At 43.9% G+C, this 11,811-nt stretch overlaps 1 protein-coding gene across 1 annotated transcript in view; it reads right to left on the bottom strand.

The window, feature by feature from the left end:
- Positions 1 to 5,542: 5,542 nt before the first annotated feature.
- Positions 5,543 to 11,811, bottom strand: part of fam222aa (family with sequence similarity 222 member Aa) — a 46,399-nt gene continuing 40,130 nt past the window's right edge. Inside the window, exon 3 of the mRNA XM_085368235.1 lies at positions 5,543 to 7,011. Coding sequence (XP_085224361.1) covers positions 5,543 to 7,011 — 1,469 coding nt within the window. The remainder of the gene's footprint in view (positions 7,012 to 11,811) is intronic.

The following is an 11,811-nucleotide window of genomic DNA, read 5'->3' as shown; positions in this document are numbered from 1 at the left end:
AGGGACAGTGGCAGTTTCAGCAAATTGAAGATGATGGTTGTGGGGAGATTAGGGGGAGATTGCAGAACTGGAGAGGGTAAGCAATCACTGGGATGCTTGGCTGTAGGCACATTCAAAAGTTGAAAACCCCACTACTAAAGGATTTTACAGCTTTTTTTCTTTTTTCTTTTTTCTTTTTAAATATTCAGACTTCTTAGTTCAAAATCTGAGTCTCATATATTATAATTTTTCCAAAAAAGAAAAAAGGAAGATATTCTTTACATATTTTCATCCTGAGGAGACAAAATCATTTTTAAACATAAATACAACACTGCAGGGAGAACAATAAGAGAGATGCTTTATAGATTTCCCATTTCCATATATATTATTTTCTCAAGGTTACGGCACCCTCAGACTTTGGCAGCGTTGGTGCATTTGAGATCGTTCGGGAAAAACAGCCCTGTTTGTCCACAGGAACATTCGGAGAGCCTCACAAACAGTGAAAGGAATCAGGAAGAAAATAAGCAAAATCCCCAGACTTTTGAGTTTTGATTGGATACAGCAATATCCCCACAGCGTAAACAAGATGAATATTTGGAGGCCATAAGCTTTCTCAGCTGAACATACATACTTGTGGCGCTGAAGAAATAAAAACGCTCTTGGAATTATGCCCCGCTGCATTGCCTTTCAGAAAAGGGCTCCGAGGCTGTGCCTTTTGGGATAAAGATCCTGATTTATTTCTTCATCTGTGCTGATCTTTTACCTTGCGGTGCATTTAACAGGTGCTGAAAACAAAATTTAAATTCTACGGCGCTCACATGTGACCCATCCAGTTCTATCAGACAGCACTAAAGAGACAGCAGTGTGCTCAACGTTTGTGACAAAACACAGAAAAATCTTTTAATGGTATTGTGCAATACAGCAATAAGGCTGGTGGATTAACAATACAAGCCTCCTCAAAACCAACTGAACTATTGATTAAGGTATTTTCTTGCTAGGTAGGAGCCAAATGGAGAGGAATGGCCTTGTGGATGTAACGTTAAGGAGGGATGCTGGGAAGAACTCTGAGATGAGAGCCCCAGGGGCCCAAGGGCAGCCAGGGGACATGACTGAGGTTGACCAAATCATTGTGGAAGTAAGGGGGTGGGGGGGCGCTTGGGCCTTCTCCCCCTCCTGTCATCTGTAGATTAGAGCAGCGCCAAGACTCTACAGAGTGAGCAGCTGCCTATATATTTTTTTGTCCTTCCCTCCCCTCCCGTTCCCTCTCTTCTGAGAGTGAAAGAGCTGACCCTGCTTTGAACGACCCCGTCTGCTCTCTTTTCTTCTCAGCAGTATTTAAGACGCATAATATGCAACTAGACCTTTACACTGGGTAAAGGTCCTCGTGGACTTATTGGGATTTACTAAGGGATTTTTACAACCAGCATAAGTCATTTCACCTTCGTTCTGCCCTCGGGCCATTCGTGAGAGCATCTCTCTGCCCTTGAAAATGTGTTAACAGTCAATATCGGTCTGTTGCTACAGCGATAAATTACAGATCCAAATGTCCTCATTCAGACTGAGATTTCTGTGTCATTAATAATTTCCTGGACAAAATATTTGTTGAAGTGTTAAAAAGTTTAAAGTGAAGTTTTTGTTTGTTTGTTTTTTTACTTAGGAAAATCAGATTGAGGCTCAATAAGTCTTTCAGCCAGAGAGGTGATTTCAGTTGGCCTTCAATCTGATATGTGACCGCAGAGCCAAATAGGGGAAGCTTCAACCAGGCACCAGGAATATGGCAATTATCCTGATTACTGATGCTTCGAGGCTTCTCTGGCCCCCAAATCCTTGCCCACATCCTTTCCTCTCTCCAAACCCCCCTTTTTTGTTTTTTTTTTGCTGAGACCTGTCACATTGCACAGGACCCATCAGCCAGGCAGAGAACAACCATATAACCATATATAATCCAACAGAAAACAAATCCCCTCGATCAAACACAGCCCAGCCTTTAAAGCAGGCCTCTGAGCCCAGGTGCCAGGGTGCAGTGCTGAGGCCCTCAGAGAAGCCGCGGAGGCTGTGATTTAGCAGCCTCCCCCCACCCACTCACCCACAGAAAACCATTCTATCCTCCTCTTTAACGCCAGCCAGCCAGTCCTAACCTTCAGTTTGTTTAAGCACTGCTGAACCCAGTTGGCCCCGGACAACGGGAGGGTGGGCTTAGATAATGACATGCCATATGCCACTCTGCCTCTGCAGCTGAGTGAGCCATGGCTGGATCAGCCCAGGCACAAATCTATTTGAAATTTAATTCTATTATCCTAATATGGGCTAAGCGTCCATTGTCCAAATCAGGAACAGAGGAATGGACCACAGTTCCAGGGATAAGATGCATCCCATCAATAGAAGCTCATTAATGTGTGTAAAGGACCAAGGGGACAGACAGTTTGGAGCCTGTACATAATGAACGGTGGCCACAAAGGCACAGAGTCACCTTTCGCTAAATAAAACTGTTGTTGTTTTTAACTTTGTATTTTTCTAAATGACAAATGATCGTATTCACGTGGATTTTTTCTGTTTATTCGGCTGAAGTTGGCTTCAAATGGCCAGATTTCTCTCAGTATCTAAGAGGAAATCCTTTACTATTTGAAAGGTGTTTGATTTCAACCCTTTGACTGAATGAATACTCTCTGCTGGCTGTGTCCTGTAGCCAGACGTCACCCAATATTCCCATTAGTAGAGAGGCCTGGTGCCTCAGACCTCCACTTGTGGGAAAGGCCAGACACTAGAAGCTCCACTGCCTCAAGTGTCTCCTCTTCACTTCAACATCATGTGACAGGGTTTAATGCTTGGATGCCGAAGCCAAACGGAAGGGATTTTGGGAAGGGATGTATCTGTAAATCTGTCAAAATATTTCTACAAGACAGAAAATATGCTGGAATCAGACCGCGGCTGGGGCATTAAGCTGTTGAAACAACATGAAAAATTTCACTGGAATGTTAAAGAGGCTTACTGTGCAAATTTAAGCCAAGGGGCTTGGTACTCTTTAGACTGGAATCTCTGTCAGCGTTCAGATACAGTGGCATGCCTACGAACACCATTACCTCAAAATTTAAGGCTCATCGTTAATAATTAAGGGAAAAGATCAAATCATAACGATGCTTCTTCTTCTTTTAAATATCCGTCGCATTTCAGTATTAACGGTTAATGTTTTTCAGCAGTGCTGTCTGTCCCGTATCTTTGGATGGCCAAAGTGTAAACATTTAAAAGACGATCATCTAAATGCACTGCTACTACTACGTTTATCATTACAGCACATTATCCGAGCGATGTCACACACCGTATTCCACTCTGGGTCTCACAGAGCTGCTGTAACAATATCCCAAGCTTCCCACTGCCTTTTAGAGGTCACATGTTAAAAAATAATCACAGACTTCAAAGCCGAAATGTGGCTTCTGAATACATTTTTAAAGAAATTTATTTTACACCTCAAAACAAAAGATGGATAAGGATTAGGGATGTGGTACATTGGGAATGTATTGACAACTGTAGTTTACATTTTTTTTGGTGTAAGCTCAGAGAAAAAAAATGTTAATACAGTCATAATAATTGCACTTCATAAATCTAGACTAATGCCAGTATTTCCCCACAACAAAGCTCTGGTTCTTTCTTCCTCTGCAGTTAATAAATTCAATTTACTACTCAAATTTGACTGACAAAAGAAATGCTAATTTAAGACCAGAGGACTGCTGCACTGATCCAATTTTTCTCTTTCACTTGAGTCCCACTAGGCAATAAAACATCGCAGTAATTTAAGTGCAGTACATTCAAGGGAATCTCACAGTCATAATAAATATTTCACTGCTCTGAATCATCAAGTTAAGACTGGCCTCGGCTAAACGCATCCCAACCAGGGGCTGAAATGGACAATGAAAAGCAGTGAGCTTTGAGTCTCATTTCATCTGATGCCAGAGGACAGGGCATGATTGTTTTCATTTGTTTTTGTTTGCAGGATTAGGGGTGAATAGCACCCCGAAGATATGATCTCCATTTGTTTCCACCACTTTCTCATGATGATAGCACCTGACAGATGAAGAGGCTGTAGTGCTGTAAATACAGTCATAAAGGAGTCACGTGAGAAAATGCTCTCTAGCTCCACTGAAAATCTAAAGCCTCCGAAAATAAAAATTAAATAAGAGGGGTTGAATTTGCAAACCATCTCCCGTACATTATGCAGATATAATGTTTATGGGACCGGTGACTCAGTCTTTCGGTCTTGGTGGTAAAAATCTTGTAATGACAGAATTTGAGAAGAAGAAGAAAAAAAAAAGTCTGAGGATTTTGAAGAACACAAATTTAAAAAAGAAAAAGACAAAGCACGCACGCATGCACTCAGCCACATACACGCATTAACATACATGTAAGGTTATGCAGATAACCTCCCAGTCACATTCTTCATTGTAACAATTCTTTTTCTTGTAATGTTTTTTTTTTCTTTTTTGCAATGTTTTCTTTTTAAATAAGTATTTATTGTATTGTATGATTCCAGTGTTGGTTAGGAAAAAAAACAGCTCTCCAAACAGGTTCTTACAGAACCAAAGCAGCAACTATGCCTCACACCAGGACATAAGAAACTGCACGTCAGCCAGAGGAGAAATTATTAAGTCATCAAAACAAAAAGTGGAAAATAATAAAATTAAATTGAAAAAAAAAAAAGCAAGCATTTGAGACACTTTTCCCCATAGCAGCCAAATACATATAATATACCTACAAATATATCAAACAACAAAAAATAGGTTCAAGTTTTTCAAGTTTCTTAAATATATCATATCCAAACTACCCAATTCCAAACTTCAAAGTTAACAAAATTCAAGCAGTGCAATTTATGTATCAATTATTATAACAGCAATAATAACTAATATCGTACTAGCCTTTTAACTCAACCTTATGATCCTTGTACATAACACCCGAGTACAGCCTATAGTCTTCTCACTTGTCAGTACATGTTTTGTTTTTTTGTCTTTTGTACGTGTTCACGTGTGTGTACTGTTACAGAGTTTGGATTTTGAGAGCAGCCCTAAATATTGGCCCTTTTGTGACCATTTCAGTGACAACCTACACAGTAGCTTCATCCTTAGTATTTAGAATGGGGATACAAGTGGCTTATGCACTTCATGTCAAGCTATGATTCTGGTCAAAACAAGTTCAGGCATGAGAAAAAAACAAAAACAAGAAACAAAACAAAAACAGGAGACCAAAAATATAATTAATTCAAAATCCTATTGGCAAACCACAAGCTGGAACATCAGGAGAATCATGAAATCCCTTTTCATTCCCACTGGCAATCACTACCACTTTTTGTATTTGGGATTTCCACAGCCTACCTTGAAACCACCAAACCTAGGGCCACACAGCACGACAACTGCTCTTCTCTAAGCACCCACACTAGTTAAAGCAGTGGCACTCGCATCAACCCCCTGCCCCCCCTCCCAAAAAAAACATCTGGTTTTTTTTTTTGTTTTTTTTTTTAAACTTGGAGAATCTTCACAAATTCACAACTCTTGATTCGTTTCCTTTACTTCCCCCTCTATCTGTAAACAGGGAGGCGGATGTGTGCATGCTGGTGGTCTAAGAGACGTGGCACAGACACAGTCTCGTAGCCTTTGCCAAGCATCTGCTCCTTGATGCAGGGTGGGTGGATGTCGTTGATCAGGTACTCCAGAGACTGCAAGCTGCTGCTCAGCACAGACGTGTTGCACAAGCTTTTGCTGGGCAGGCTGCAGCACAAACCTCCCCCGCTGTCTATAGCAGGGTGGTGATGGTGATGGTGATAGTGGTGATGGTGGTGAGGGTAGCCCATCTCTCTGTGCCCTGTGGCCGGCCCTCCGGTGGAGGTGCCCAAAAGCTCCTGGGGATTGTAGCAGTCACTGTCAGGTGTCACCAGCACGCTGTTCCACGGCGGCGCAAAGTACTGACCCACTGAGAAGTTTCCGTGCATACCCACGCAGTTCAAAGGGGAAGAGCTGACTTTGTCCAGCCCGCCTCCTCCACTGGCACTGGCAGTCAGGTGGTAAGGTCTAGAAGAAGAGGAGGACACCTGGGCACCCATAATCCCTCCTCCTGGAACACAAGTTTCCGGGGACTTGCTGATGGCGCCCCCTCCTCCACTGCCTCCACTGTACATGCGGAGCACAGCCTGTTGCTGCTGCTGTTGCTGCTGATGTTGCTGCTGCTTCTGCCATAGTATATAGTCCATACCATCTGCGTACACACCAGTCTTCATCGCCTCTGAGTTCTGAGCCGGCAGCCCCTGACCTGTATATACCATGTTAGCCTGGGGACCCATTCCTACCACATAGCCTCCACCGGAGGAGTTAGAAGAGACCCCCATGACAGCCGCGCCCTGCTTGGAAGGGCTGGAATTCGATGGTGCGGTGGCAGCCCCTTGACACACCTGCTGCAGAGCCTGGGCCTGGCAATGTTGGTTGATCTGGTAGATGATGCTCTGAATGGAGGGAAGGTTGGATTGCGTGGGCAAGGCCAGGCCTCGGCCCCCCGTTACAGGAATCACTGAGCCAGCTACAGTGACATTTGGGGGCACTGACAGTCTGGGGCCTTCTGGAGGCTTTGAGGGCCCAGTGTGGTATACCATTTGGCCATGGCCACTGGCTAAAGTGCTACTACTAGGGGGCGGGTATGGGGCAACAGCTATGTGGGCTGGAGAGAGCTTAGTCCGTCTGCCTTCGGAGTTCTTGAGAACACCTTTTGAAGAGACGAAGGTGGATGTTGACGATGATGACGATGACGAGGAGGAGGACTTAACAATAGCAAGGAGACCCTGGTAGCCCCCTGTGTGGAGGTGTGGGTAGGGACTATAGCGTTGGCCTGTGGTGTCATATCCATTTACAGTCCGGTTAAGGTGCTTGTGCTGGGGAACCCTGATGTTGGTGGGGAAGATCTTGATGGACAGCGGGCTGTTGGCTGTCTTCTGAGCATAGGCATCAAGTTCTGCCGCAGTGGGGTAGCGAGGGGAGTGTGTGGGCACTACTAGTTCACCTGCAAGACACAAAAAAGAAGAAAAAAAAGAATGACTTAAATGAACAAATGCCCGTAGAAGAAGCGAACAGCAGACCTGGGGTTTAATTACCAGAAATATCAAAGAGCCTGACAGCAATGGCATTCACAAAGCCGGGTCAATCAATTGTAATAACCACTGTTCTCCTGGAATAGTAAGATCTGGCAGCAGCACCACGGCTAGATTGAAAGCAGGTTAAAAGATGTCATCGTGACACAAGAGCAGGCGAATAACACAAGATTACAAACAGCAGAAACACTTCAGAGCAAACCCACACAGAGTTTGAAAATTGTAAATGAGGGCTGGCATTCATTTGCGTTCTCTCTCTCGTCCTCCATCTTAGCTTTCCTCCCATCTCATTTTCTCACCCTCCTGTGGAAGTTCATCCCTAGACAAATGGATCTTTTTAAAAACTCATTCTGTCAAAGCCTGGTACCTTAGGCGCTGTTAAATCAGTGCATTGTGAAATTAATCCGGACTCTCTTTAGCATTGAATTGGGTTAGCCTTGGATACCAGGCAAGGAGGGATGAAGGGGAGGGGATAAAAGCTTGTTTAATTGCAGTGGCACATTTGAGATTTATAAGTGCTATCACTTACTGGGTCTTACCCTTGGCCACAGAATTTTCACATTTTTTATTCAGTCCAGGAGTACATGAGAGGCCCTAGCAAAAACCTATTAAAAATCCATGGGGAATTAGTAGCCTGGTTAAGGTGAACTACATGAGAGCAGAGCCAAGTCCAGAATACTTGAGTGATATTTTTTTTTTTTGCTGAAAGTATTTGTTAAAAAGGCAGAAAAACATAAACTCAGTGATGAAATAAATCAAACATTAGTTTTACAAATGGTATGCTCATACGTGACAATGAAATATTTCCAGTATGAGGTTAGAGAAGTAAAAAGCTGGCCTCCGTATCCTTGTAATATAAATTGATGTTACAAAAACTACACAAAAATGCTTGATTGAACAGGAAAAAAAGATAAATAGACGCCAGTATAGCAAATGTCTTCCTCTTACTTTACGTCCAAATTCTCTCTAAGGTTTGACCAGTGAAACCACTCATTTCAAAAATCAATTGGACACTGGTGTTGAGTGAGACTGGCGATGGTCCTCGGTCGTTGAACCAAGGGTTGGCCATTGTGAACTGAGGTGGCAAACAGGAAAAAATGCAATTTCTAAAAACCCCACCATGTGTCATTGTTTGGGGGGGGGGGGGGGGCTGGGCACGGAGGTGAGGCACTGCAGTGAGATTGGATTTAAACAACATTATTCAGGCAATTTCATGGCTACTTAGCTCAGTGCAACAAAAAGGGTATGGGGGTGGGAAAAGAACTCAATTTACAAGCAATATATCAGCTGCCACAAATGACTTGCAACCCCTTCAAAAATGACTTTTTTATGCAAAAGCTAACAAAATGCACAAAAATTTAACTGCCATAACTGTGCCGTCAGCAAATGTCCTGGCGACCCAAGGCAGTCTGCAGGGTGCAGGCTGTGACTAGGACTCACTCCATTTGCTTTCCGATTGCAAAATCATTTTAAAGAGACTCCACAGCCAAGTAGTCACAATTCTCATTTCTTTGCTCCCATTACAGAAAGCATGGGGAGTTCATTTCAAAAACCCTATGGGTCTCCAACTGTGAAAATGATTAAATCTACAAGATCCATATCATAAAAGAAATAAATTGGGAATTTAACAGCAGACTGGAGAAACTGTGAATATTCCAAGCCAAATTTAGTGCCTGAACTATTATACGCGTGTTGTTTCATCCGACAGGCAACATGCTTTCCAGATCAGAAACTCTATGGCATCAAATTAGGCTTTAAATTTTGTAAAAGAAAGAAAAAAAAAAGTGCTGACATTAATTATTTAATTTTAATTTAGAGTGTCATTCTAATGGGCTTGTCTGAGTATGCCAGGCTAGCCTATCTAAGATCTAACCAACCTTACTGAGGCAAAGCCCTGCTTCCCTGGTGACAGCAGTGCCATTTGCTTTGATGTTCTGACTTGCAGAGGAAAACTGACAGAAGACTTATTTGCTCAGAAGAAAAAAACATGCTCATTTCAAAGCACATTGCTGGTCCACATGCAAATGGATGGCAGCATTTTTTCTGATCATCTTTACATGAGGGCAAAAAAACATCTTTGATCATCACATGGTCTAAATGAGGAAAGATACTTGGCTTTCAGGCATATCAAGGGCCTGTGCCCTGCCGCCCCTATAAGCCCCCAGCTGCAGTATGCCCATCATTCCACCTAATTACTGCCACATGAGGAAAAAAACTATAAAAACAGCCAGGAAATTCATTAAAGGGTGGCTAATTCTATTCCTTCTCACTGACTGAGCCCATATTTTCCATGCCTGAGCCTGCATTTCTTCTGAGAGAGAGAGAGAGGAGAAAGCCTTCTCCCTCCGTCTTTTCCCAGCTTGGCCCTTGTTTGTCAATAGGCAGAGCCTTTGGCACACCAACCTGGCATCAAAGGGTTTCACACTTCACAGGCCACAGGGATTAGAGGCCTTTCAGGCCTACAAAACCCATCTCAGCTCCACAAAGGCTTCCGGTTATTAGAACCCATGGGCATAAAGGAAGAAGAGGAGGAGGAGGAGGCAAATGAGCATCTGGATGCTTCTGATTCTGGCTTCCTCTTTAAAAAGTTCCACGGTAAAAATTTTATAGCAAAGTTGATTACAGTAGCCTAAGTATGGCCACAAACCAGAGCATATTTCACTCTCATACACACATTGTTATTCACACTGTGTGTTTGATGTGCGGGGTCTCTGCATTTCTCTCCTCCAGAGCAGTAAGTCTATAAGTGAGGACATGGAGGTTAAAGGAGTGAGTCTCTTTTTAGGCTGGCGCTCTGTGACTTATTGGTTTAGGCTGCAGTAGATCATAGCAATGAGCAGCAGCATACAGATGGTGCGGGCTGATAAACACCCTCTGAGGCCGCCAGTACTGCCTCCTTTGTGCGAGCCCTTACCTCCTCATAAGGTGGGAGGGGGGGTTTCCTGCACCTGTGCACACTCTCTAGCGTGGTCGTGCATGCAAACATCATGCAGAAAAACAGGGGGAAAAAAATGGGGGGAGGCACATTCGCATGCATACACACACCTGCATCGGCAGTTGTGTGTCTCATTTGCCATCAGTGGAGCATGTTGTTATCCTCTGCTCAGCGCTCTCTCATGAAATGTAGGGCAGGGACAACAACAGGTGCCTGTGCGGGCGACAGCCTGCAATGCCTCCTGGGCTAAATGCTTCACACTCGCTTCATTTCAACATGCGACAGCCTTGTAAGGATTAATTATTTCCCCTGGGGATGGAAGAATATGCTATTTCCCTTCCTGAGAGCAGGAGGCTATGTGCACTCACAAGCACATGAAATAGCTCACAGTAAATGAACAGCAAAACCTGGGCAAGCGCTGCTTTGAAAAGAAGTAAGAGCGGAAAAAAAACTTTCACATGAAAGGAATGTAAACAAACCAAGCATAGTGTGATTGAACTGCATTGGAGATTAGATAAAAGCTCAGGCAAACACATGCATTAGTACTGAGAGATCACGCGCCAGGGAGCGGAGATGGCAGGGAGGCAATTAATGGGCTGACCTTCGTCCTTAATCACCCAGTGCCTGGCACACAATGCCCATGTGTCAGAGCAGCACATCTCTAAATGCCACCCCTCATTAGCACGATGCACGCCGTGAGAGAGGGGCTATCTGTGCAGTGCTCCACTCTCCAGCGGTCAGACAGAGATAGCAAGGCAGGGATTGGATAACATGGCAGCACAGCACTGAACTGAGCTGCAATAGGCCATGATATGATCTAGAAATCCCATTTCACTTGGAGGATGGGCACTCTCCTTTCTCTCCATTTTTGATTGGCATGAAACTCCCCAAGCGCAACGTCCTTGGTGTACCCGGTGCTGTCACTGTGATTGCGTGTGTGCTTTTTGTGTGATTGCTCTGTGTGTGTGTGTCTGTGTGCATTTGGTGAAGGGGGTACCCAATTCTGAACACTCAATTAACACTCCTTTAATTAGCCAGCAGTACATTTTGAATTCTGATGAACTAATTTTCTTGGTGTGACGGTGGAAGAGGCGGCAGAGGGGGGAGGCCTGGTAAAGATGAGGTCCACTGGGTACAAAACAGCAATAAAGAGGGAACTGGTTAGATTAGACTGTAAAAAATCCATTAAATTCTGTGCACTTCTTCCAAGTGAGAGGTCAAATTGTGTTGATCACAAGAAGCAAAGGCAGACAGAGAGAGTATGAGAGCATGGAGTTAGGTGAGGTGAAAAGAGGAGGGGTAGCAGGGGAGAGGAGCAAAAAAAAGGAGAGGAGATAGGGAGTCAGAGGCTGTGCGAGAGTGCAGCACCAAATCCAGAGGACCACGAGAATGCTTTGCATTTTAATTAGAGGTTTAAATGAATAAGCGGAGGAAAAAGTCTGAGAGAACTGCCTGAGATGCCCTTGCTCCCATTTATTAGTGTTCCAAGTGTTCTAAAATTATGAGCAGGTTGGAGAAGTTTCTTCTTATTAGCGGAGAAAACGCTCCAAAACATCAAAAAGCCCTCAGCATTTCCTCACTCACTCCTGCAAAGTCTACGTCCCTACTTACCACACGCTTTGATCCCCTCTGACCATGCACACTGGTGAGCAGGGGAGAAGAGCGCTTGTTTAGATGAAGGAAGAGGACCATTTGGTTGAACTGCAATTAGGTTTTCACAGAACAACGAGTGTGTAATACACTCAGACTACGGCCAAACAAACAGAGCAGCCTGTGA

The sequence above is a fragment of the Diplotaxodon limnothrissa genome, linkage group LG12, assembly GCF_057381915.1.
Source record: "Diplotaxodon limnothrissa isolate DT_005_m linkage group LG12, D_limnothrissa_male_GT1.1, whole genome shotgun sequence".
Classification (NCBI taxonomy): Eukaryota; Metazoa; Chordata; class Actinopteri; order Cichliformes; family Cichlidae; genus Diplotaxodon; species Diplotaxodon limnothrissa.
Note: the sequence above shows the minus strand (reverse complement) of the source record. Positions and strands in the feature narration are given on the sequence as shown.